The following is a 24,063-nucleotide window of genomic DNA, read 5'->3' as shown; positions in this document are numbered from 1 at the left end:
CTGTTAATCCTGATGCCCAGCATAGCTGCAAAAGAGGAGGTCAGTCAACGGGCTAAATCCCCAAAACACACAGGTTTTCTGAAGCTTACAGCCAGCATCTGGAAGGCAGATCCCAGAGGGCTGTTGCTGGGTTCCCAGTGATGAAAATCCCTGGAGAAAAGAGGCAGCTAAATTTTGCACCAGTTTCGGTTTCCAGTGTGGGTGTGGATGTTGCTTTGTGCAGCTTGGGGTGAGGTTCTCTCTGCTCCCATGTGCCGTGATGGAGGAATACGCCTCAGCTGCTAGGTGCTTGATAACTGCTGGCTGGATTCCTCTAAAAATCAAAGCTGCCAAGGTTTTGTGCCTTCTTTGTATGGATTACCTACCCGCTGGAGGACTCCGGCAACCACCACTCCTTTTCCCTTTCAACTCTAACTCCTTCCCTTTCCAAATATTAATCCCTGCTTTGGTTCTTTTTAAGAGGGTAGAGCCATGTCACCAGAACTGGTATTAATTAGGAAGGCTCCAGGCAGGGATAAAAGCACAAATCTTCCCCATATGTGCCTGGATGGTCAGACAAGAAGCCCACCGGTTGGCTCGGGGGCGTCCTCTGTTGCTATTCCAGGAAGTTTAGGTGGCTGAGACTGAGCATCTTGCAGGTCTTGGGCTAGCTGCAGTGCCTCTGCTGGTGATTTAGCCCGTTGAAAATACTTTGTGTGTATGGATGGAGGACAGTATTCATTCAGGTGTTGCTCTGGGAAATTCCACCCTCTTGCAGCAGGGATTCGGGGCCCCTGCATTTATCTGCAGAATTTTTTACCCTCTGTTCCCATATCTGCCGGGTGTCGGCTTGTGCCGGGGAGCTGAAGGTAATGCCTAGGTTTGGGGGCAGCCTTTTTTCCTGCCCCTTCCGAAGGGAGCTTGTCCCTTTCTCCTCTCCCCACTCCTGCTGCATTTACAACTCCTTTATAAAGGCATTACTGTCTCTTGCAGATAAATCAACAGAGGATTACAATTCATCAAATACGTTGGTAAGACTTATATTCACATTCTGTCTTGAGTGTGGCGATTTAAAAACTTGCATAAAGCAGTTAACTACATGTAAACTTCTAGTTTGCTTAGTGTTTTAAAATCTGAACTATATATGTTTGTATAGTGAATACATGTTTATAAATAAACGGGTGCTTCTTTTCACTTTTTTTTCAACGGGGGGAGAATCAAGTAGGCAGAAGTAGCTTTTATTAAAACAAGTGAATTAGTGAATAGAAATTAGTGAAATAATGAATAGAAATAGTTCTGTTTTCATAGAAGTCAATCTGTTCCTGTACCTAGAATTTGATAACTGCTCTGCTTTCAGGTTTTGTATGTCTCTATAAACATCTGTGATATAACAAAGTTTAATTACCCACCTGCAAGGTCTGATTGACCAAAACTAATGTTGATTAGTGTTGATTAACCAAACTAATCTCCAGCAGAAAAGGAAATAAAAGGTTCTCCTCCTCTCTGCTTGACCTTTACTCTGTCCTTGCCAGGGCAGACACCACTCCTGTTTGCTTTGTTAGGAGACACGATACGTTTCTGGATGTGCATGTGAGATGGAAGAAACAAAACTTTCAATTTAAGATGATTCATAAAAAACCACAATTCCCTCATCTCTTGTTTTCTCACTGCCACGCCGTTATCTAGACTTGGCTTGTTCTGCTCCCTTCTGGAGGCAGCGTATTCAGATCTGACCATTTAGGACTCTCTGCGAAAAGAAAAGGAGAACGTTTGTTTGTGCCGTTGTTCGTTATTACATGTCATTGTACATCAGTCCTCAGGAGTTTAGAATATCTGAGGCTGTTGGATTTTAAAGTAAATCCTGAAAAAAGCAGTAGTTACCAGTCTAACTAAGATGATAGCCTGATGCTTTTGGAAGACACCAGGTAACCTTTAATTTTGGGGATATTCAGCAAATTCCCAGTACATGGGACGTTTTTCTTGTTGCTTTTAACAGGCTAAGCTTTTGTGTTTATGTTTTATTGCACTTCAGCAATTATATGTCAGGACTTCAAGTATTTTAGCTTCAGTGAAATACTATGTTGTTTTGCCCCTCTTTCGAGAGAACTTTGTTTTAATACTTTTTCCCCTGCTACTCTTAGGGAACTGATGATGCACAAGCAGAACTGGTCTAGTGGGCTCAGGATCTCACCAAGTTTATTTTGAAATGTTTATAGTGTAAAGGATGCCATGAACTTCAAATTCAGTTTCAAATTTAAAAGGTTAAAAGTGACTTTGATTTCTAATCAAAGTATTGCAAAAAATTGCAGGTATTTTTTTTTTTAACCACTTATAAAACTTTTTTTAAAAAAAAAAAAATCATTGTTCCTATTTGTCATAAAATTTTCTTTTAGAAAGAAATTTTAAAAGGAATTTGAAAAGATTTTACCATGTTCTGCTTCCAAAATCTCTCATTACTTAGTTCTCAGTCGTAATACCAAAGCTTATGTTAACTTGACCTCCCAGCTTTTAGAGAAAAACATTTTGATGCAAATTAAAACATTGGAAGACTGAAATCTCCAATCTGCATGATCGGGGTTTGAAGCAAGCAGCAAAACAGAAGAGGCAGCATAAATAACGACAGATATTTCCAAACCCAGATGCTGTCCCCAGAATCGCTGGGTCTGCCCTGTGGGTGTTGGGAAGGCAGTGAGAGAGCCCTGGTGGGTCTCAGGTCCTTGGGAAGAGGATTGCCATCGCACGGGCAGATGACAAGCTCTGTCTGAACAGTTGTGTCGGGCAGTGCTGGACTGCCCCTCCATTTGCCACAAAGGCTCAGGATCTTTGGGGTTTGAATTTTTCAGCTATTGTAACTTGCTAGCCTGTTCTGATTATTATTTGTCTGCGCTTGCTTCAATGCAGTCTTTGTTAGAAGCTTAATCCAATGTTTGTGATTTTGTTTCTAACAAGCGATTGGGTTTTTATTTTTGCTATTTGTGTAACCACATGCAGAATGTGAAGGCTGTCTCCGAGACCCCTGCAGTGCCCTCAGTGTCTGAAGATGAAGACGATGAAGATGACGCAACTCCACCCCCTGTGATAGCTCCACGACCTGAGCACACAAAATCTGTGAGCAGAAATACTTCCTTCAGCCCCTGCTGCTGCAGTCACGGTCGGGTCTTGACTGTGGCTCCTCATCCACGCTGCGTGGCATGGTGCTGAGCCGTTTTGGGGAGCAGGAGGGAGGAGCTGGGAGCCATTCCTTCTGGCAGAGCACCTTCCTATTATCACCTGCCTAGTTGTGGGGGGGACAAGGGAGTCCTTGCTTAGTGACATTAGCTGTTAACAAAGTAGCTATAGAAATGCAGCCCGAACAATAGAAGTGTTTAAGTCTTCATCTGATTTGCATTAATACGTATGTTTTTCTCAACAAAATTAGATATACACCCGCTCTGTGATAGACCCCCTTCCTCCTCCTACCAGAGATGTGGCGACCTCTCCTATTTCTTCTCCCTCGGAAAACAGCACAACAGTGCCTGACATGCTGGGCAGGAACGCAGAGAAACAAAAGAAAAAGCCAAAAATGTCAGATGAAGAGATCTTGGAAAAATTAAGTATGTCCTTTTTTTTAAAAAAAAAATTTAAATTCCAGGTCCTGCTGTATTGCTTTCTCAAAATTATTATTAAATAAGAAATATTTTGACAATCCCATTGTCAAATTGAAATGTTTTGACATTCCCATTTTGAGATCCCTTACTGAAGACATTGCATTGTGACTGTGTGCCAAAATTGGGGGCAGATATAAGGGGGGAGCATGAATGTAAGCTGAGCACCTGTGATGCCAACTGAAGTCCCCGGGGAGTTACAGATCCTCAGGCTCTGCAAAACAAGCGCTGAATAAGTAACATCTACTTAACTATGAAGTCTGAGATTGTTCCGCATCTTGATATTCTGTAGCTCTGGACCGTGGATGATTATATTGAAATGTTAGAGGTAAGGTGAGCAGAGCTTCCTACTGTGTCTAAAAGAAGGAGAGAAAATTCATGCATCCCCAAGTTCACTTTCCCTGATACCATGATTTAAAGTGACTTGGTTATTTTTAAGTGCCCTGACATTGTGTGGATACCCAAATTAGTAGTCGTTTCGGAGAAACATGTCTCTCTGTTGTGTCCTAGTGTCTTTAGCGGTCCCTGCCTTCAGTTCACGGGTCTTCTAAAGTGCTCCTCTGCTGCCTGGTATTGTTGGGTTATGCCATGGCATAGCCAACAGCTGAACCAGCTCTTCTGTGCAGCTGGTTGTTATCCTCAGCCTGGGCCAGTTTTTATTAGGGTAGAGCATTTCTAATTCTTTGAACTGCTAATCCTGTATTAATTACATATGTGCCTTGCTTGTCAGTTTATGTAAATTGTGTTAGCACTCCTATGGTCAGGCTGGTCTCCTCGATTGAGGGTATACCCCTAAAGGTCAGTATTTTATGAAGCAAAGACTAGTAGCTAGATGAAGGAGAATTTAATCTGAGGGTATAACTTAAAAAAAAAAGAAATTAAAATGGCATGTGGATACCTCATTCCTCTGAATAAAGCCTAAATTGAATTGATGGCATGTTAACTGGAACTGCTTGCTATTGGAAAATTCATACCCATTGTTTCAAAACAGCAACTTCACTCAATTAGCCGGACCTTTGTATCATTAAGGATCCAAGCTGGTTTTGTGACCAGGTGGGGCAGGCAGGGACTGTGGCAGGAAAAAAGTGCTATTCTAATACAAATACACTCAGTTCTGTCATGGAGAGAAATGGAAGTGCCACTCTTAGGAGTGTCGGGTGGCCGATGTGCCTTCTGACACCTTGCTGCAGCAAGTGGTGTTCGGTGCGGAGCTGATTCTTTAGCATTGAGGGGTTTTGTAATAAATACATGGGCGTGTGAAGTTCAGTGGCTGCTGTTAGGTATCAGCTTCTAGATGTGGGCGAGTCAGAAATACGCCATGAAGTTTAATCCTGTTGTAAACTGATGTTTTTCCACTGAGGGCAGTGGAGTTGTACTAGTGTAAAGACATGCAACCCTTTCATGTTTTGGTTTGACATGTGAATAAAATGACTAAAATCTTAAAGCATATATATATTTACACACACTGAAGATGTGCAGAGGTTAAAAGGAAGCTGATAAATGTCCACCTCTTAGCATTAACGTGGCGTTGGTGCAGACATTAATGAATCCTCACCTGACTTTTGGGGAGGTAGGAAACGTTACCCATTTTACAGATGAGCATTAAACAGGGCAAGACTGGCAACTGCCTCTTGTCACTGCAGCACTGTCCTGTCACTGCCGTGGGGAAACATTTGCCTGTCTCGCAGTCTGAACTTGCAGCCTTGAGGGAAAGTTTACAAACACTTGTTCAGAAATGCTTGTCCTCGGGGCCGACAGCACTGCTTCCGTAATTGTACAGTGGGGTTTCTATAGTCAGATTTCTCTTCCCGCCCTCCTCTCCAAACACGGACCATATTCCCTTCCTTTACTTCTCTCTGCCCTGAACCCTGTGGGTTTGGCTGGTCTCCAGGGGTGTCTGAAAATAGCCTTCTCTTACTCTGCTTGCTACTGGATTTCTTGGCCTAATGACCATGAGCAGTTTCTTTGCTAATATACGTCTGTTTAGGCTCAGCCCTAGACCCCTGTGAAAGCAGCACCATATGTTGGCAGCTTGAGTGACTTGCGAACACCAACTCGGACGCAGCTCTGCATCCTTTGATCCTCTTAGCCACCCTGGTGCTGTTCGAGGGGAGACTTGCTCCCAGCTGAGCTCTAGGAGTTGTTGGCTCTGATTTCTTCAGCCTAAAAAGGGTGCGATTCGTGCCTGCCGTAGGGATGTTATGAATATCCGTTAACATTTGCAGGGATCATTGAGTTTCAGTGATGCTCCTTTTGTCAACTTCTCCGGTTTACCCCTTGGCAACCCGCCAGACAATTCGCAGGACTCCAGCGCATCTACGCAGCCTGCCAACCGCCTGCCCTTGTGCCGAGACCTCCCTCCCTCCCCTCATACAGAAAACATTGTGTTCCTCGCGGATACCAAATCCATGAGCGGCCCCTCACCACCTCGTGTTGCAGAACACCAGGCAAAGTGCTTTTCCCTCCGAGGGATGCAGTAATACACTTTTTCTTCTGGCTGAACAGCCACATTAGGGGAGAATGAGCTGAGATTGCCTCGGGTCGCTCTCCAAAACCAGAGCGATGCTGCAGTCGTGTGGCAACTGCTGCTAGAACCTGCACTGACTGTTGGGTTCCTAGAAGAGCAGTTCTGCATTGCCCAGGCCAGACCAGGGGAGGTTTGGCTCTGAAGGGTCGTTCCAGCTTCCCCCCTTGAGTCTTTCAGCTCAGTCACTGGGTCAGTAATGGCTGTGGTGCTGCCGATACGCAACCATCGTAAACTACTTTTGTTCTGGGGGGGGCTACAAGAAAGGGGGCCTACAAGAAAGATGGGGATGGTCTTTTTAGCAAGGCCTGCTGCAACAGGACAAGGGGTGATGGTTTTAAACTAAAAGAGGGGAGATTCAGACTAGATATAAGGAAAAAATTTTTCACAATGAGGGTGGTGAAGCACTGGCCCAGGTTGCCCAGAGAGGTGGGAGATGCCCCATCCTTGGAAACATTCAAGGCCAGGTTGGACGGGGCTCTGAGCAACCTGATCTGGTGGAAGATGTCCCTGCCCATGGCAGGGGGGTTGGACTAGGTGACCTTTAAAGGTCCCTTCCGTCCCAAAGCATTCTGTCATTCTATGATTCTATGATTCTGCCAGAAATTGTCGTGGTGTAGGGAAATCTTTTGCTAGGTTTGCAACAGACTGTTGGCTCTAAGATTCATGAGGCCCTGGCTTCCAAATTCAGAGGACGTTGCAGTGCAGGGGCATCTTAGATCATCCAGCGTGTTGAAGCTGCGGGTGACCTTAAGGTGCAGGTTTCCAGCAAATAATTGTATCGACATGTGTGAGGTCTGTGTATACCCATCCCGTGCCTAGCAGTGCGCAGTCACTGGCTGCTAGTGAAAATTAAACGTGCTTAATGTCTGTGTTCCCCCATTTCTGAGGGGAAATACCTGTGAGAGGGGAATGCCGCAGCTGGTACGTGTGTAAATAACGGAGGACTTCCTTGGTGCTCCTGCGCCTCTGGATTTCTAGCAAGTGGTTCATGAGGCTCGGCAGAGCTCGCTGTGGCCGTGGGGCTGCTCTTAAAGTACAGTTGGTTCTTATACGTGTATGAAAAAGTACTTATAAAATCCTCTTGGTGGTTTTTTTCTTTTTTTTTTTTCTGTAGGAAGTATTGTGAGCGTGGGCGATCCAAAAAAGAAGTACACGTGTTTTGAGAAGATTGGACAAGGGTTAGTACACACTCCTTCTCTGTCCTATACATTTCCTTATGCTAAGAAGGAAGCACTGAAACCAGGCTAAGTTAGTTTGCTGGAAAAGCTCTTGATGATGCTTTGGAGAGTTTATTTTGTTTGGTTGGGTTTTTTTGTTTTCTTTTGTATTTTTGGGGGGGTTTGGTTGTTTTGGTGGGTTCAACCCCCCCTAGCCCCCAGCTCTTCTCCTTTCCTGGCAAAGTCTTGAGTCACAGGGACTGGGGTTTTTGTGTGATTGTGTTTTAACGTAAGAAAATATGTCATTAGATGATCAGGTTGCTAAATATAGCTGCAAGCAGGGAAGGAACTGCTTATTTTGACCATGCGAGACAATCTTCAAATTACAGATTTGCTTTCTCAATTAACTCTCCTCGATGTGGGTGTTGTGCCCCTCTTAGCAGGGTAGGGGGAAAACAGGGGTTGGGCGAGAGGCTGTCGTGAGGCAAATCAGTGCAAATCACTGAGAGATCTGCTGTCAGCTCCATGTGCTGAGGCTCAAACTCCCGTTTCCCTCACTACAAATACCACGTTTGTTGACTTTAGCTGATCCTATCCGCTCTGTAATCATGTTGGGCAGTCTGCAAGCCAGGGAAGTGCAGTCATGCCAGTTTAGATGGGATCAGCTCACGGTCCTACAAGCTGTGTTGTGTTGCTGGTTTAGCAGCAAGAGTTTGGATGACCGTGGTATCCTGTATTAGGAGCTTTGTTCCCCATAAATTCTCTGGCTTCTGCTCCAACAGCAGTCTCGGCTCAGAAATATTTCAGATTATATTTACCACTGGAATTATTGCATGAAAAGGAATGGGACTGAGAGCACTTCAAAGAGACAAGTGGGAAGGGGCATGTGTTAAGCTCTCAGTCTTGCTATGAGGCACTAATAAGTATTTTTTTTTTTTCTTTTCTCTCTTTTGTTTAGAGCCTCAGGTACAGTTTACACCGCAATGGATGTAGCTACAGGACAGGAGGTGAGTGCTGCCAGAATACCACAGCAGTGGATTTTGGATTGTGTCCTAAAAGTTCAAGTTGATGCTACAAAATAAAGACGGTCTTTCAGGGGTTCACGACATCTTATTTTTAATGAGGTATTTATTTCCTTACTAATGAGGCATGGTCGAGTGGTCTGAGCAGAGAACTGGAAAAAATGATTTCCCAAGTTTTGATTCCAGAATCATTTCATATTTGTAAAGAATCTTTCTGTGACCACAAAGGCTGGAAGCAAATGTTCAGACTGGGTAGTTCCTCAGTAGAAGTTTCTCTCTTCATCCCCAGGATTCCTGCCTGTCTTCATTTAAACTCTTTTATATGCCCTCTGCTCCTTTGCTTCGTACACTTATACTAGTTGACTTGCATAGAAATAGTTCCTCTCCCACCCTTTGCCCGCTTGCTTTCTGCCCTTGAACTGAGAGACAAGGAATGCCTGTCTGTCTTCCCCCCCCTCCGAATATTGAAAGGTGCCCTGCGTGTTGCATGCATAATAAACTAGTAGTGACAGATATGCAGCATCTGTGGAAACCATTACTGCTAGATGGAGGATTTTTAAAGAGGAAAGTGTATGCATTATTCCAAATATATTTATGGAAGTCTGCAGCAATGCGTGTCTACTTTGCATTTGTACAATGTCAGGGTTATCCACCAGTAAATTTCATAACTGTGCTTTTTGCTGAAACTCCTTCACCTGCTTTTCTAGTTCCTGAAGAGTTAATGCATTTTAATTGAAGCCTCTGAGGAAGGGGCATTGCATTTATTCTGAAGCAATGAGAAATTTTATAGGAGGAGGAACTCCTCTGATGGTTTTCTGCTTTCTTTCTGAACCCCTTTGGTGACTCCCATGTGAATATTTGAACCCTTATATTACAACAGACTTTTAAATCATTCCCATTACACTAGTGTGATCGGGCCTGGGATTTTTAAATCCGCATTTAGAATCACTGTAACCTTGGCATGCTGTTGACCTGTTCCTTTCTGTGAAGCGCGCTGCTACCAATCCTTCGAGCTCAGGAGCTCAGTGAACAGCAATGCATTTTGGAAGGACTGGAAGGAAACTCCTTTATTTTACACCATACAGGAGCCTTGGGCAGCTCCCAGGGTTAAGCATACTGAAGATTTTCACTGATGATGGTTATCTAGTATAACTGCAGCTGTTTATTTTGTATCCTAATGCACGGGACAGCCTTAGATAAGGAGAACGCCCCCGTATGCACTTGGACCATGGGTCTACCTCTGAACAGGAGTGAGGAGATACAGCAGCCTCTCTGAAGCTCCTTCAGTATTGCTCTGGGATTTCTTTATCTGCATCAAATGCCTTCCCTCTCTTCTTCATCTTTCATTCTCCTCTCTGGTCTTGCTCAAAGAGCAGCGTGGGGTTTTTGTTTTTGTTTTCTTTAAGTACTGTTTGGCAGCCCTTGTAAATAGTGTGGAAAAACAGCATGGTGTCTGTTCTTGCCTTCTCATGTGTTGGGATTTTCCTATAGTCTCCCCTGCTATACTATCACAATGCTATTTGTACCTGTCCATATTGGCACTCTGTGGCTTGTTTCTTTTAATCCTTGCTTTTGTGAGCTGGAGTTACTGGCTCCCCTCCATTCGCCTAGGCCTCTTTCTCTGCAAGTAGCAGTTTTGTAAAGGCATAATTACATTTCATTCCCTTTGCCTAAATATTGTACCAAATGCAGTTGGGTTGTAACGTCTAGGGAAGTGTTTCTGCCTCCTGCTGTGCTGAGTAGTCTTACTGGTTTGCAGGCTTGTCTGAGGGCCAGGTGCTCTCACGAAATACTGGTAGTGTGGAGAATTGAACATAAGAGTTAAAAACATGTTGTACCCTCCTGCTTTCTGCATATATACATGCAGAGTGGGTATCCTGAAGCAGGCAGAAAGCTACTAAGCCAAAGGGCTACAACTGACAAATCCATCCCTATTGCCCTTCAGGTGTGACTGGGGATAAAGCTGAATCCAATTCACTTATTTTCAGCCTTTTATCTAAAAACTGGTGCTTCTTTCCCCCAGGTCTTGCTGTGACAGAAAGAAATAGAATTACCACCTCGAAGTACTAAGCTTAGGCTACGTTATTTACCCCCTCCACGCATGGGCGCCCTGCTGTAGATTCCTAGAAGAAGAAATTTGCACGGGAGCAGAAAAAAAAGCACCAAAAAACTTCCAGAAACATCCAATCCAAAATAAAATTAATAAGAATCTTTTAAGAAATAAAACGTTTTTGATATATCAGTCCATACTAGAGTAAGGGGATCTCTTCCTTCTTGTTACCAAGAAGCTGTAGATGGAGATGGCTATCCAACTGTGACATAAAGGTCCAGTATGAAAATAGTAATTCCCCTTGTCCTTTTTGGCATTAAGTATCCTCCAGCACGTGGGGGAATGGACTGGCTGCAGGAACTCAGAGTTACTAAATGGCTGAGCAACCCGTGATGAAAAAGTGTTTTCCCGCTTCACGTGAACGTGGGACTAAAATAATCGATGATGGTACTGGCAGGTTTCTAGGGGACTCCTGTAATAATGCTGTACTTGGTCTTTCTTCACTGCAGGTTGCGATCAAACAGATGAATTTGCAGCAGCAGCCCAAAAAAGAACTGATTATTAACGAAATCCTTGTGATGAGGGAAAACAAAAACCCCAACATTGTCAACTACTTGGACAGGTATGTCATGATTTGACACAAAGGGACTCTGGAGAATACTTCCTTGTCACTGTCTTCATAGAATCATAGAATCGTTAAGGTTGGAAAAGACCCTTAAGATCATCGAGTCCAACCGTTAACCCAGCACTGCCAAGGCCACCACTAAACCATGTCCCTAAGCACCACATCTCCCCGGCTTTTAAATACCTCCAGGGATGGGGACTCAACCACTTCTCTGGGCAGCCTGTGCCAGGGCCTGACAGCCCTTTTGGTGAAGAAGTTTTTCCTAATATCCAACCCAGACCTCCCCTGGCACAGCTTGAGGTTGTTGCCTCCTGTCCTGTTGCTTGTTCCTGGGGAGCAGAGACCGACCCCCCCGGCTCCAGCCTCCTTTCAGGCCGTTGCAGAGAGCGAGGAGGGCTCCCCTCAGCCTCCTCTTCTCCAGGCTGAGCCCCCCCAGCTCCCCCAGCCGCTCCTCCCCAGCCTTGTGCTCCAGCCCCTGCCCCAGCCTCGCTGCCCTGCTCTGGCCACGCTCCAGCCCCTCCAGGGCCGCCTTGGGGTGAGGGCCTTAAGTGATCCTGTCTCAGCTTAATGCAGGTATAGGACAACCTTGCCTTGCTTGATGCATGTGGCAGTGTTGGGGTGTGAGTGGCTTGGCGGTGGTCTCTCTTCATATCCTAGGAGAAACGGGTGTCTGAATCGGTATTAATGTGGTATCTCGGCTCTCTTCAGAGCTGCTGGCAGCAAAGGCATTAGCACTGTGCTGTCAGGACTCCATTTTGCAGCTCTCTCCTTTGCCAAATTTGACACAACAAGCTGTTTTCCTTCCTGCTACTAGAGGAGAAACAGAAATAGTTTGAACTGTGTTATTTGTATTTGCTTTCCTCTGCCTCCTTTTTTTTTCTTCTGCTGAGCAATGCTGACATGCTGCTTGCGGAGGAGCACACTCTTTCCAGGGTTGGATGGCAATCTTGTTCCTGTGGCTGTCCACTGAGGTTTTCCGCACAGTAGCGTAACAGTGACGGGGGCGAATGACGCGCGACACTTAACCAAGCAAGGCTGCTTTCTTACGGCTGTGAATAAGGGAGGAAAGGAGACCGGGCACAGATGTAAGAACCCTTTGGAAGACAGAGGGAAGAGGGTTATTCCCTGCTCAAAGCTGGGCTTTGTGGGCTCCTACGCATGCTGTGGCACTCCTGCTTGGCCTTGGATATGTTACATCCATATGGGACAGCTCCTCCTTGAATCCCTACTTCTCCTTACCGCAAGAGCTGCACCTAATAGCTTATCTATGTACAGACCTGCTCTGCTTGTTCTTGAGCTGATGTCCCCTGGACTGGGACAATAACAGAGCAGAAGCAAGCAGCACAGTGGCTGCTGCTCTCAGCATAAGCTGTTTTTAAAATAAACGTGTAGCTGTGAAAATTCTAGTCGCTACAGCTCAAGGCAGTAAAATGCCCAAGTCTGCAAACAGGCGTGGCTGTGAGAGCTCTTCCCCACAGGATGTTAATGCTGTACGTAAGGGTGATGGTCGCAGTGCCGCCATCATCAGCTGTTTGGAGGCTGGCTGTTTCGGAAAGAGTAACTGGTAAATGTGCTTCTTTGGGGGTAGGGAGCTGCCTTTGAAAGTGCAAGAAATTCTTGCATCTCCCCTGTTTGAATTCCAGGAAACAGTCACAAACTGTCAGCATTGAAATCTGGGGCGTACTGAAAGCCCAGCAGGCAGAAGCATTGCATGGTGGCTTGAATTCACCATCGACATAACATCGGTGCGTTGTGTCAAGCCTGTGTCATTCACCTGATGTTAAAGGTACAGCTAGTTCCAGTCGAGCTGCAGCAAGATTTTTCAGTCTGCTGCACTCACGTCGGAATCCAGTGGCCCTGATGAACTACAGGTTTGGCTTTTTGTAGGGTAAGGGGTGCTTAGATAGGGTGAGCTGCAGGCTTTAATCTTGGCAGCTTGTTTTGTTTGAAGATGCAATGGAGGGATGTGACCTAGAATCTCTGGGAAATCTGAGAGAGTATTTGCACGCTTATTTGCTCTGCATGTATATTAAAATCTTATCAGCTGTTTCTTTAACAGGCTTTTAATGTCTTAGCCAAAAAAAGTACTTCTTGAATACTGCAGCATCAGTTGTGATGCTGAATTTATACGGTGCTGTGTCCTGTGCATGACTGTAAAGAGCTACTGTGTTGAAGGGACAGAAAGTCTGCTCCTGAAATTTTGTGGAAGGAGTGCGGGCACAGGGAAGTGATGTTGGGCAGATGCCCTCTTTTTAAAAGAGCAGAAGGATATAACCTGTGTAAAAAGAAACAAGTGGTAAAGAAGAGTTAAGAATTGAATCTGGGCTGAAACTATTCATTTCTCCTGGCTGATGAGAGGCTTTGTTGCGGCAAAACTGTTTGAGAGACGCGTTCTTCCCGTTAGAGAGAGCATCGCTGAGTACATGCACTTGCCTTGTCTAGCCAGTACATCCCAGCTGTAGGGCCGCTGCACGTCCTGCTGTCTTGTTCAAACTTCCAGCAACAAAAGCTGCTGCTTTTGTCCTCCACTTTCTCTCACTCATCTTTTTCAGAGGGATTAGCTTTCGTTTGAGTGCTGCAAATGGACAGAGCAGCAACTAGGATGAACATGGGGGTTCTTGTGCCTGTTATGGCACTTCAGCTTTGCAACTGCAGGATCCTGTTGCTAGGGGGCTGCGTCCCTCCTGCCTGGCCTAATGTGCCTGTTTGCTTCCCGAGTGCTGAATTAAACTGATATTTGAACGCCACTGGCTGGCTTCTGCCTACCGCTGTTGCAGAAGGAAGGACGAGGAAGGATGCACTTGCCACTGTGGGACCTGGTTTCTTTTTTGCTGTTCTGTTTTTGACAATGTCTGCCCTTCCGAGTCCCTAATGGGAGCTGCAAGATAGTCATGGGTACAAACCAGCTCTCTTGCTTCTCTTTGCCTCAGCTTCTGCCCTTATGCAAGGGTTTCCTGTGCTTTATCCTCTCCTACCTGCGTGGCCTACTTGCTCGTGGTTAAGACGGCTCTTCTGCTGCAGTGTAAGTGGCCAGTGTTGCACAAAGGTGTGCTGTGACATTTAAGATAGTGACATGGCCTAATTCAGCTCTACTTAGGAGCTGAATTTAGAAGCATCTGGCTCTGAAGACAGTGACACTAGTTTTCCTGTGCAGACAAGCAGCCGCTTGTGCTGAGTTACCTTCTGGAGGTGCCAGTTTCTTTCTACTGTGTGAAAGAGGCCCTCGCAGCCCTGCTTCTAAACTCAGGCATCTAAACACAGGCATCAGATCCCCGCTGTTAGGCAAAGCAAACTCCTGCCCTTTGGTTTCTTTCTGAAGACCTTTCCTTGACCTAATAAACCCCACAAATCCTCACTTTAAGTGGTAGCCACTGTTACCCTCACCCCAACCCCAAACTCAACTAGGGCTGGAAGGTCAAGGAAGAAAGCTGAAGATGTATGACAGTCATGCTACAAGAAAACATGGATTTCTTTCCAGGCTAACTTCACGTTTCCATGTTGGAGGCATGTTACTGGTGCAGAAATCTGTAATGAATGACCTTGCTCTTCTGGGTAAAAACCAAATTTTGTAAAGTTTATCAATAAAAAAGGACTATGACTGACTGGTTTGTGATAGGAAGGGCTTGGTGGACGCCTTCCTGACGTCTCTAAGTGGAGACTGAGGAACACCTTACAGGAGCAGACGTTACCTGCTCTTGCAGATGGGTGAAGAGAAAGCTGTAGACTGCCTCCTTCTTCCTCAAAGAGTTTCATCAGCTTGGTTTTACTGCCAGCCTTGTTTTGAAAGGTGACTGTGGGTGACAAGGTGCAACACCATGCTATGCCTGACGTCGCATGGAGAGCAGCGCGTAGGTGTAGGGACTTCCTGGTGGTGTCTCTGGAACTGCTGAGAGAGTAGGCACGCCTACAGCAGGCAGCTCAGTGACTAAAACCGGCCTCTGCTGCAGCAAGAGAGCGAAAAGATCCCCGCAACAGCACCACGCAGTCTTCTGAAATGACGTTTGCTTGGCAGCAGCTGGTGGGGAGCCACCGTTAGTTCCATCTCCCTGCGTGTTAAGTCAGATCTATCCATAATTGAGGTGCCTGGGTCTTGGCACATGCCTTTGGCTGCTCAGGACACAGCTTTGGTTCACAGTGTGGTTCTTGGCTTGCTCCATCCCTTTTGGCTGTGGAGAGATACCAGCTTGCTCCCAGCATGTGCAACCTAAGATTGTCACCTAGGAGCGGTGGAGCCCATTCTGCTCCCATCCTTAGAGCCGAGTGGATTTGGGCTGCAGAGGGTGCTAGTGGCGATGAAGGGAAGCATTGCGATGTCCAGGGTGACACCGATTTGTTGAGAGGGTGCTGATAAAATCTGGAGAGAGCCTGGTTTGGCAGGAGCGATGAAGCAGCAGCAACAGCACAGGGACAGGAAGGAAGGGTGTCGGTGGAGTGGCTTTCGGAGCCCATTAGAAGGTAGGTGACCTGCAGAGGTGGCAGGAGCACTTCTAAAAGCAATTCTGCTGCTCCCCTGTCACTCCAAGGGGCTTCTGTGCAGGTGATACTGGTTTTTGCTGGGGTGTCTGCTGTGGAAAAAACTGCCAGTGCATCAGCTTCTCTTCTGTAGTGGAGTTGGAGACCTGGTTGCTCCAGGAGCATAGCCTTGTGTCGTTGGGCTCTGTATCCTGGAAGAAACTCTGGACTCTGCCTCCCTGCATAGTCTTCAGCATCACCAAACAAAGATACCATCTTTGTCTCCAATATTAAAATCTCTCCATAACTATAACACTTCTGTCACACAGCTCAGACCACAATTCTTATTTGGGGGGAGTTTTTTCATCAGCTCAGATGTTGGCAGCGTGTCCTTTTGGGGTCAAAGCCTACCTCCTGCCCACTCCGGTGATGTCTCACCTCATCTCTGTCTACTTTCCATGCCAAGTTGGGCTTAACTTCTTTCTCCTTCACTGTTGCTTTCTAGCTAATTGTTCCCTAGAACCTGTCCTGCTTTTTGCCTTTGGCTCCTAGCAAATTCACTCTTCAGTAGGATCAGTGTTTCAGAGCAAAGCAAACATCTGCTTGATGAACTCGAATGCCAGCAGAAGCTTTTAATTAGATTCTCTGCCCTCTCTCCTGACTCATCTGTCCACTCACTTTAAAAATAGGTGGATAGGCTGAGAAGGTGGGTTTTCAAGTTTTCAAGCTGATGATTCCTTCCGTCAGGAACGTGTCATCCTGATATATCTGTCATAGAAGATTGTGTTGATGTTTTGCCAGATGGGCCCAAAAAGGCAGAAGTGGTTGGTGGTTTGGGTTTGCTGTTTGGTTTTGGTTTTTTGGGGTTTTTTTTGTAAATGAGTTAATGCGGAAGTCTTCATCCCAGGTCTTCTGCTTTTAGAGATGAGCACACAAACTCCCAGCAGAGAAGACTATTCCAAATGGCTGAGAAAACTTGCCCTGACCTCAGCTGTCCCCTCCCCATCTTCCTACAGGCCTTTTTGGACAAGACCTGCCTTTTTTTGGGCTTTCCTTTTTTATTTTACATCTTTAGAATTGCTATTGTATCCAGCAAGATGTTCTCATTTGCCCTTATGAACAGTTCTGAATTTTTCAGACAAAATCCCAAACTGGTTTGGTAGCATGAAAAAGATTGAGGTAACTTTCAAATGCGTTATGCTTAAAAAAAGTGTTCTTTCTCTGTTGTTCGTGGGCAACCATCCGTTGTGTCACCCAGGATTGTCCCTGGGCCTAGGCAAAGGAGGCAGTGGCTTAGGACAGCAGGATGCCAGTAGTAACGGAGCAGCCCCCAGCCACCTCTTCTGATGCAGGAGCCCCTCAAAAGCCATTCTGTATGCCAAACGTCCAGGCTGCATGCTTGGGCTCCATCCTTGACCCGGCTCTTCCCCTTCTCTCCCAGCGGCAGCAGGAGTTGTAAGGTCAGGTCTCCATCTTATTCTGGGCCCCTTCCATGGCAGAAAAATTCAGCCTTGCTTTTATGGCCAGGAAACTTGTAGCCTGCTCTCCCATTACCTCTCTCCTCGACTTTCTGCACTCTGCCTTCCCTCTGATCATTCAGGTTGTGATCAGATCCTTCCGTGTACAGAAAGTACCACGAGTACCTGGTGCCCCAGTACTGTTAAATACGCTGCCCAAGCCTCATGGTTTCTCTGCACTTCTAAGACAGCTTTAAAACCCGGTGCATTCTGGCTAGGTAAGCGGTGGCATGCTCATACTTGCTGATTTTAAAATCTGGTTTTGGCTCTTCAGTTACCTTGTAGGAGAAGAGCTCTGGGTGGTCATGGAGTACTTGGCAGGAGGCTCCCTAACAGATGTTGTGACAGAGACCTGCATGGATGAAGGACAAATCGCGGCTGTGTGCCGAGAGGTAAAGTGGCACGCGCGCTCGGAGGGAGCTGTGATTGGGAAGGGGACACGGGCTTTCCACGACCTGTCACTGGCTCCACAGGAATGGCTGTCTCCAGCTTCTGTAACACAGCAGTCATTCTTTCAAAGGATGGATTTCATCTGGGAGGCTGCAGCATACAATCCTAACGCAAGCCTAATATGTTTCACCCTAGAGGGGGGACTGGAATGCAAAATGGGATTGGAATCTCCTTGGTTATGCCTGTTCTCCAGGTCTTTTGGGACTAACCTGTCCTCCTAGGACCTGCTGATCTCAGTGGGATATCTCCCTGTAGCCCTGCACGTACTGGATACGTGAAAGACTCTAAGACACTAAGCCCCTGCTACTCCAAATGCGCTTTGTTGGAGTCCATTAGGTGACTGATTATGACTGGTGAATAATTTCATGCACAGTAAGAATATCTCAATTATTTTATTTATTTTTCAGTGTCTCCAAGCTCTGGAATTCCTCCATTCAAACCAAGTTATTCACAGAGACATCAAGAGTGACAACATCCTGCTGGGAATGGATGGCTCTGTTAAACTAAGTACGTGGGGAACGTTGCTGGTGATGACTTGAGTTACCAACCCAGGCTTGTTATCTGCTATGGGCCAGGCCTGTTGGGGAGATGGGTGTTAGAGATGCTCGATGCTGTGGTGATGAAGAGGCTGTAGAAATGCTCCTGTAGGTATTTTTGTGGCTTTGGCTTTCATGGAGATTGGCCGGCATGAGTCCTTGTGAACCGATATGAGACTCGAAGTGAGGTTTGGGGTTCGTTTAGCTTTGGGCCATCTGTTTTTGTGGAATAAAAAGCAGTATTTTAATGCTACTCCAGTCTAGAAAGCTCAGTTTGAAGGTGTAGGGCTAGAAGTCTTTATTTGTGAGTGATCTCTTCAGCCTGGAAAATACTGCAGGTACTTGGGGGGCAGGGGGAGTGGAGGGAGAATTGAAAACCATCTAACTAGAAAACATTTAATCTTACGAGGCCAACCCAGACTGGACTCTAAATGTTGTTTCCTCCTTGTGTTATCACCTGTAATGAAGACCTTGAGACTGTTCTGCCCCTCAGGTGCTAAGGTAGCCGTTGTGCTTGTCATTGCTCATGCAGAGAGAAGTCTGGAAACTAGTGAATGATTATCTTCCACCTATAGCTTTAACAGAATTGTGCTCCTTTTCTCTTCCTCTCAGTTCTGTTGGCTAGCACCCAACAAGCATAAATAAATCTATTTTTGTCAGCAGTGACAGCAGATATGACTCAAAATTCACACAGTGCAGATATGCTGAGTAAGAAGGTGTTTTTTTTTTTTTTTTGCGCATAATTGCTTTTTAGGCTAAAGATGGACTTTGGTACAGTCAGATCTCCGGAGTGTTAGCGCTGAATAGTTGATCAGGGCCAAAGTGCTCTGTTCTTTTGGAATAACTTCCTTGAGCACAGTATGCAGGTACCGGGCTGTAGTTTAAAGTTAGAGAAGTCCCTGTGGATAGGATGCAGTAACCTTCTGGACCTGGGCTGCTTATTGGCTCTGCTGGAAATTTGCTCTGTTTATGAACCATATGTACCTTTCCTGGTTGTTACCCTTGATGAAAACTCAGCTAGGGATCAGTTTAATTTTCATCATTCTGCCTAAAATTAGACCCGCGGTGCCATAGGGGGTCAGGATGGGCAGTGTCTCTTGCTGTGTTGATTCTGCTGGGCTCACAAGAACAGAATTAGTTTTCTTTTGGTAAGTCAAATACAAATAAGACATAGGACCCAGCAATCTTTGTGTGAAGGCTCTCCATCTTCCTGTCTGTTTGAAGAAAATAATCAGTATAAGTTTTAAGTACTTCAAATTTATTCTGAACACTGTTTGCTCTGTAAAGCAAATCCTGTTTGAGGGATGGTATGTCTACAGGGGAAGTAATGTCTCTGGGACTGAAAATATCACCAGACAACACGGTATGTGGGTTGGGGAGTGTATCTAGATCAGACTGTGCATTAATTTCTGTTTTCACGTACCCAGGAACAGTCTTTAGACCATATATTACATAGTGTATTACAGCTGCATAGTGCTGCAAACACAGTCAAGTGTCTCAACATCCTTATACGGTTATTTACTGATCCCCATCGTTCACACAGACAAGTCAGCAACTCTGTAATCCTCATGGCCTCAGTGAGTCAGATTTAGAAACTTACCTCTCAACACCGTTATTAGCCACAAAACCACTCCTCCTCTCACAGCTGCAGCAGCAACGCACCAGACAGTGCAGCAGGGTAACGTGTACTACAGCTCTGGCATCAGTAAGCGTTGTTTTTGGAGAAACTTGCTGATTTCTGTGCCTCTTTCCCTCCCCCTCCTTTAATTTTCCAGCTGACTTCGGCTTCTGTGCCCAGATCACTCCCGAGCAGAGCAAACGCAGCACCATGGTGGGGACCCCGTACTGGATGGCACCTGAAGTGGTGACGCGGAAAGCCTATGGGCCCAAAGTGGATATCTGGTCGCTGGGGATAATGGCCATCGAGATGATCGAAGGAGAGCCCCCCTACCTCAATGAGAACCCCCTGAGAGTAAGCGAGTATCTTTTGCCCCCAGGTCTTCGCTAAGCCTGCTGATGAAACTAGGCTCTAAAGGAGGCAGGTGAATCCTCCAGTGCGGTTTCACCACCTGCAGCCCTGTATCTCCTTAGATGTCGCAGTAAGAAGATTAAGATGGTTTCAGTTAAAAGCCATAGTTTGCTCAGGGTAGCGGAGGTGTGGGTTCTTCCTGTTGCAGACCCTCTGGTCAGCTCTGATGAGTTAGATCATGCATACTCATAATTTCCCACTTTCTGGAGATGCTGATAGAGGCAGAAAGAGTATCTGATGGCACCAAAGCAGCTGACTTCTTGAATCCTTGTGCCCTGTGAGTGGGGAAGAGTTCTCCTTAAGTTCAAAAGTATGACACGTTACTATTCTACAAATGGAGCTTTTTCCTACTGGCAGATTGTTCCTCCTTGCATGCTCCAAATAAAGCCACAAGCTTAATAAGCCTTTAGACAGGGCTTAAGCCTCCTGATGTCTTTCCCTTGTTTAGTTTTTAATGAAAGGGGAGATGCTGTCAGTTTGTAGGGATGTAACTGCTCTTAATATAAGCCAGGTTTATGGCTTCTCCCTCAGCCACACAGGATGAAGGGATCTAGAGAAATTCTGTTTAACTTTTGTCTCCATCTCTTGCACTGGAAGTGATTTTTGGGAGAGAAGAACAGCAGCAAAGAGTGAAAGGAAAGAAACTGGCTGTTGAGTTTAACGAGGGTGGCTAAGTAACAGTACTTTGGCCTCATTTAACTCAGCTTGTGCCAGTTCCCAGGCAATCAGACTGCTCCCGTGGGATGTACTGAGTGATGTGCTCCAAGGGCCTGCATATTAACAAGTCTCTGACAGATTTCCGTTTCCTTTGAAAATCCATCCAGGAAGTTTCTTGCATGAAATCCTGAAATGGATGAATTCCGAGTTCCTTGGTTCTCAAAGGTGGGGGTGTTTGTGGATGCTTCGACCCCAAGCAGGAGCAAATCTGCTTTTTTCTGCAGGTTGTTAAAAGCTGCTTGAGGGTCTGCTGGACATCTTTTGTAAGGAGCCAACTGCATCTTTATAGTATTGACTTTTTAGGCCTCGTGCACTCAGGCAAAGTACCGACAGAACAGAATCTCCTATTTATTCAGGGGTACGTTCCCATGCGGATATAGTTATTGCAGGAGTCTAGCACTGGTAGAGTCATGCCAGTTAACTTCCCTATGTAAACACGGTCTGGAATGTTGTTTTTGTCCTCCTAATCCCTTGAGAGGGCTGCAGGATCCAAACCCAGATTACGAGGGTAAAACAATAAAGGATTGGATCCCATCCACATAAAAACAGGGCTGGCAGCTATTCTGTTTGCAGAAACTTAAGCATTGGTTAGTCACCCTGATAAGGTGGGGGGGTTTTCCTCCCCATTGAACTGGGAGGAGGGAGAGGAGAACTGAGTGTGTCTGTAATCCAGAGATGGAATCTAACCTTCACAACTTCCTCTTTCTTTGGTGCTTGTTTTTGCTTTAGGCCCTGTATCTCATTGCTACTAATGGGACTCCAGAACTGCAGAATCCGGAAAAGCTTTCAGCCATATTCCGAGACTTCTTAAATCGTTGTCTTGAAATGGACGTGGAAAAGAGAGGTTCTGCAAAAGAGCTGCTACAGGTAGGTGATGGGGAACAGGGCTGAATCAATGTCATCATGCAATCCTGAGTGAGGCCAGGCTTATGGAGAGATCTTGTTTGGGGTCTTAAATACTACATCAGCTGAAGGCACAAGCACAGCTAAGGTAACCTGCCAGGAAAAAAAACCAACCCACCCCAAAACCTAAATCTATAATAAAGCGTTAACAGACTACTCCCTTTTTATGCTGTACTTGCTACTAGCAGCAGCTGTGCAGCGTGTTCTGTAACCAGCCTCAAACAATAGCTGTGCCCCAGGCCTGCCAAATGCTGAGCCCCTTAATTCCAGTGGCTTCTTCACACAGCTGGCCCTGACGTCTGTATGTGTTGTCATGGCTGGCCATGCTTGTTCTGATTTGGACAGCAGGAGGGCTTCTAGTTATCGGGAGTTCTGGCCATCTCCCTTCTTGTGGAAGGATAACAAAGCTCTTTGGAATACGCGTGGCTTGCATTAACTGGAGCAGTTTGGCATTACCACATTTTGCCAGATACTACTCCTTACAGAGGTGATGGAACAAAGCTTGTGAGATATCTTAATCGTAGAATGGGTTGGGTTGGAAAGGACCTTTTAAAGATCCTCTAGTCCAACCCCCCTGCCCTGGTCAGGGACATCTTTCCGCTAGACCGAGTTGCTCAAAGCCCTGTCCAACCTGACCTTGAACACTTCCAAGGATGGGGCGTCCACAACTACTGTGGGCAACGTGTTCCAGTGTCTCATCACCCTATCATCAGTTATTTCACTGAAAACCTGGTGTCTGAGTCTGAACTCCTGGCGAAAGGGGAGGGCCAAGCTGCCAGGCTTTTTACCAACACGAATGAGAGGAGTGGTTCGTGTGTTCCTTCTGTCAAATTTGCCATGGGGTGGAAAATGTAGTTCTTTGTAAAATAAATCTGTGATCAAGGGCACTCAGACCTCAGCTGTGAGACAGTTCCCCTTTATGTTTTCCTTTCTTTCCACTAGTTTGTCTAGTGGATTCAGTTTGGAATGTGTTGCTGCCTTCTGAGACTGTAAGGAAGCATTAATCACCAGCAGAACGGCGGTAGTTGAAAGATCACTTTTTCTTCTGGACTTTCCAGCCCCAAAATATCAGAGAGCCGTAATGTTCTGGTCCTTGGAGCACGAGAACATTTTGACTGTAACATTTCTGCCTGGTTTTAACTATGTTTTAGCCTCTTGATTTTATATTCCCCCCCCATCTTTGAAGCATGTTGCCTTGGCTGATCGATCCCTTCTGATGCTCAGAAGTCCTGTGGGATATAGTTGCTTTTTATTTTCCGAACAGCTTCTGAACTTGCCCTACATGCCTTCACTCTCATCTGAGAGCTGTTTTGATAATCAATACTGTTTTACTTAACAGAGCACCTTGTACAGGGGACTGACTGAATGGTTCTGTCTTGTAAGCTCTGTGCTGCTCTCCTAAATTCCACCTGCTTTGCAAACATCTGATATCTGTAGAAGGCCAGGGCAGTGCTTTCATGAGTCCTGCCGTAACAGGGAAGAGAGAAATGAGAGCTGATTCCTGCAGGAAGCCCTGTGCCTTGTGTTTGAACTACACAGGTTGTTTTTAGTACACCTTCCTCCCACACAGAATTTCGCTATAGATTTTGCAAGACTTTATAATTCCTCAGGGGGAATTACAAAGTCTTGCAACTTGCTGAGTTTTGCTTAGTCTTGAACGTGTACAAACATTGGAGACTTTAGCATGTGTTGGGTGCAAATCTGTTAATCACTTCAGGCAAGCCCCGAAAGTTTGTGGTGGTAACAGACCTTTTGGTTTCACCTGTTCAGAGATTAGAGTAGGTTGTTAGACTTCATATGGGTCTAGGTGCCAATATTTTGAGTAGCCACCAGACTTCAGGGGCATGTTCTGAAAAACATAACCCTTTTTCTTTTTTTCTTCTTCCTAGCACCAGTTCCTGAAAATTGCAAAGCCTCTATCTAGTCTCACTCCTCTGATTATTGCAGCTAAAGAGGCAGCCAAGAACAACCATTAAAGTGGTGGAGTCAACACAGCCGTCGTGTCAAGACTTTTAGATGTTCATTTCAGAGACTGATTTATCTGCCCCTCTCCCCTTCTGTTCCTTCTTCACAGGGCTGTTCTTAAAACTTTGATCTGCCCTGAAGGGTGGCAGAGGTATTTTTCACTGAACGTGGAAGGGCACGCAACAGGGACATTGCCGATCTTTCTTACCTGGTGAACTGTCTTTCCGTCCTTGTGATGGGGGTGAGAGGGGAAAAGTATTTTGTATGGTTGAGAAGATCCTTCTGAGAACATCTGAACGTGACCTATGCGTAGCGAAGCCAGTTTGTTTTCATATTTCTTACTGTGTTTATTTTTAAAAATAATGTGGAGCCTTAGACCATGTTTATCTTAATAAATTAAATCTTTTGCTGGCTGGACTTCTCCTGCTTCTGGCAAGCTGCTACTACACCACTGAGGCTGCTCTCTGCTTTAGATGACTTGAGGAGGGAA

The 24,063-nt window shown here is 45.7% G+C and overlaps 1 protein-coding gene across 7 annotated transcripts in view; it reads left to right on the top strand.

The window, feature by feature from the left end:
- PAK1 (p21 (RAC1) activated kinase 1) overlaps positions 1-23,673 on the top strand; it is a gene marked incomplete at its 5' end in the record, with an annotated part of 31,472 nt that extends 7,799 nt beyond the window's left edge. For 4 of the 7 annotated variants that reach the window (XM_082336995.1, XM_082336992.1, XM_082336990.1 and 1 more), the window contains 11 exons: positions 973-1,010; positions 2,971-3,087; positions 3,398-3,572; positions 7,265-7,328; positions 8,266-8,314; positions 10,889-11,001; positions 17,248-17,365; positions 17,831-17,930; positions 19,735-19,931; positions 21,435-21,572; positions 23,498-23,673. In XM_082336995.1, the coding sequence (XP_082193121.1) occupies positions 973-1,010; positions 2,971-3,087; positions 3,398-3,572; positions 7,265-7,328; positions 8,266-8,314; positions 10,889-11,001; positions 17,248-17,365; positions 17,831-17,930; positions 19,735-19,931; positions 21,435-21,572; positions 23,498-23,584 (1,196 nt within the window). In that variant the 3' untranslated portion in view covers positions 23,585-23,673. The remainder of the gene's footprint in view (positions 1-972; positions 1,011-2,970; positions 3,088-3,397; positions 3,573-7,264; positions 7,329-8,265; positions 8,315-10,888; positions 11,002-17,247; positions 17,366-17,830; positions 17,931-19,734; positions 19,932-21,434; positions 21,573-23,497) is intronic. The other 3 variants (XM_082336993.1, XM_082336994.1, XM_082336996.1) reach the window with 3 other exon arrangements.
- Positions 23,674-24,063: the final 390 nt, after the last annotated feature.

The sequence above is a fragment of the Platalea leucorodia genome, assembly GCF_965183815.1.
Source record: "Platalea leucorodia genome assembly, chromosome: 2".
Taxonomy (NCBI): domain Eukaryota; kingdom Metazoa; phylum Chordata; class Aves; order Pelecaniformes; family Threskiornithidae; genus Platalea; species Platalea leucorodia.
The sequence above is the reverse complement of the archived record's forward strand: the minus strand, read 5'-3'. Positions and strand labels throughout refer to the sequence as shown.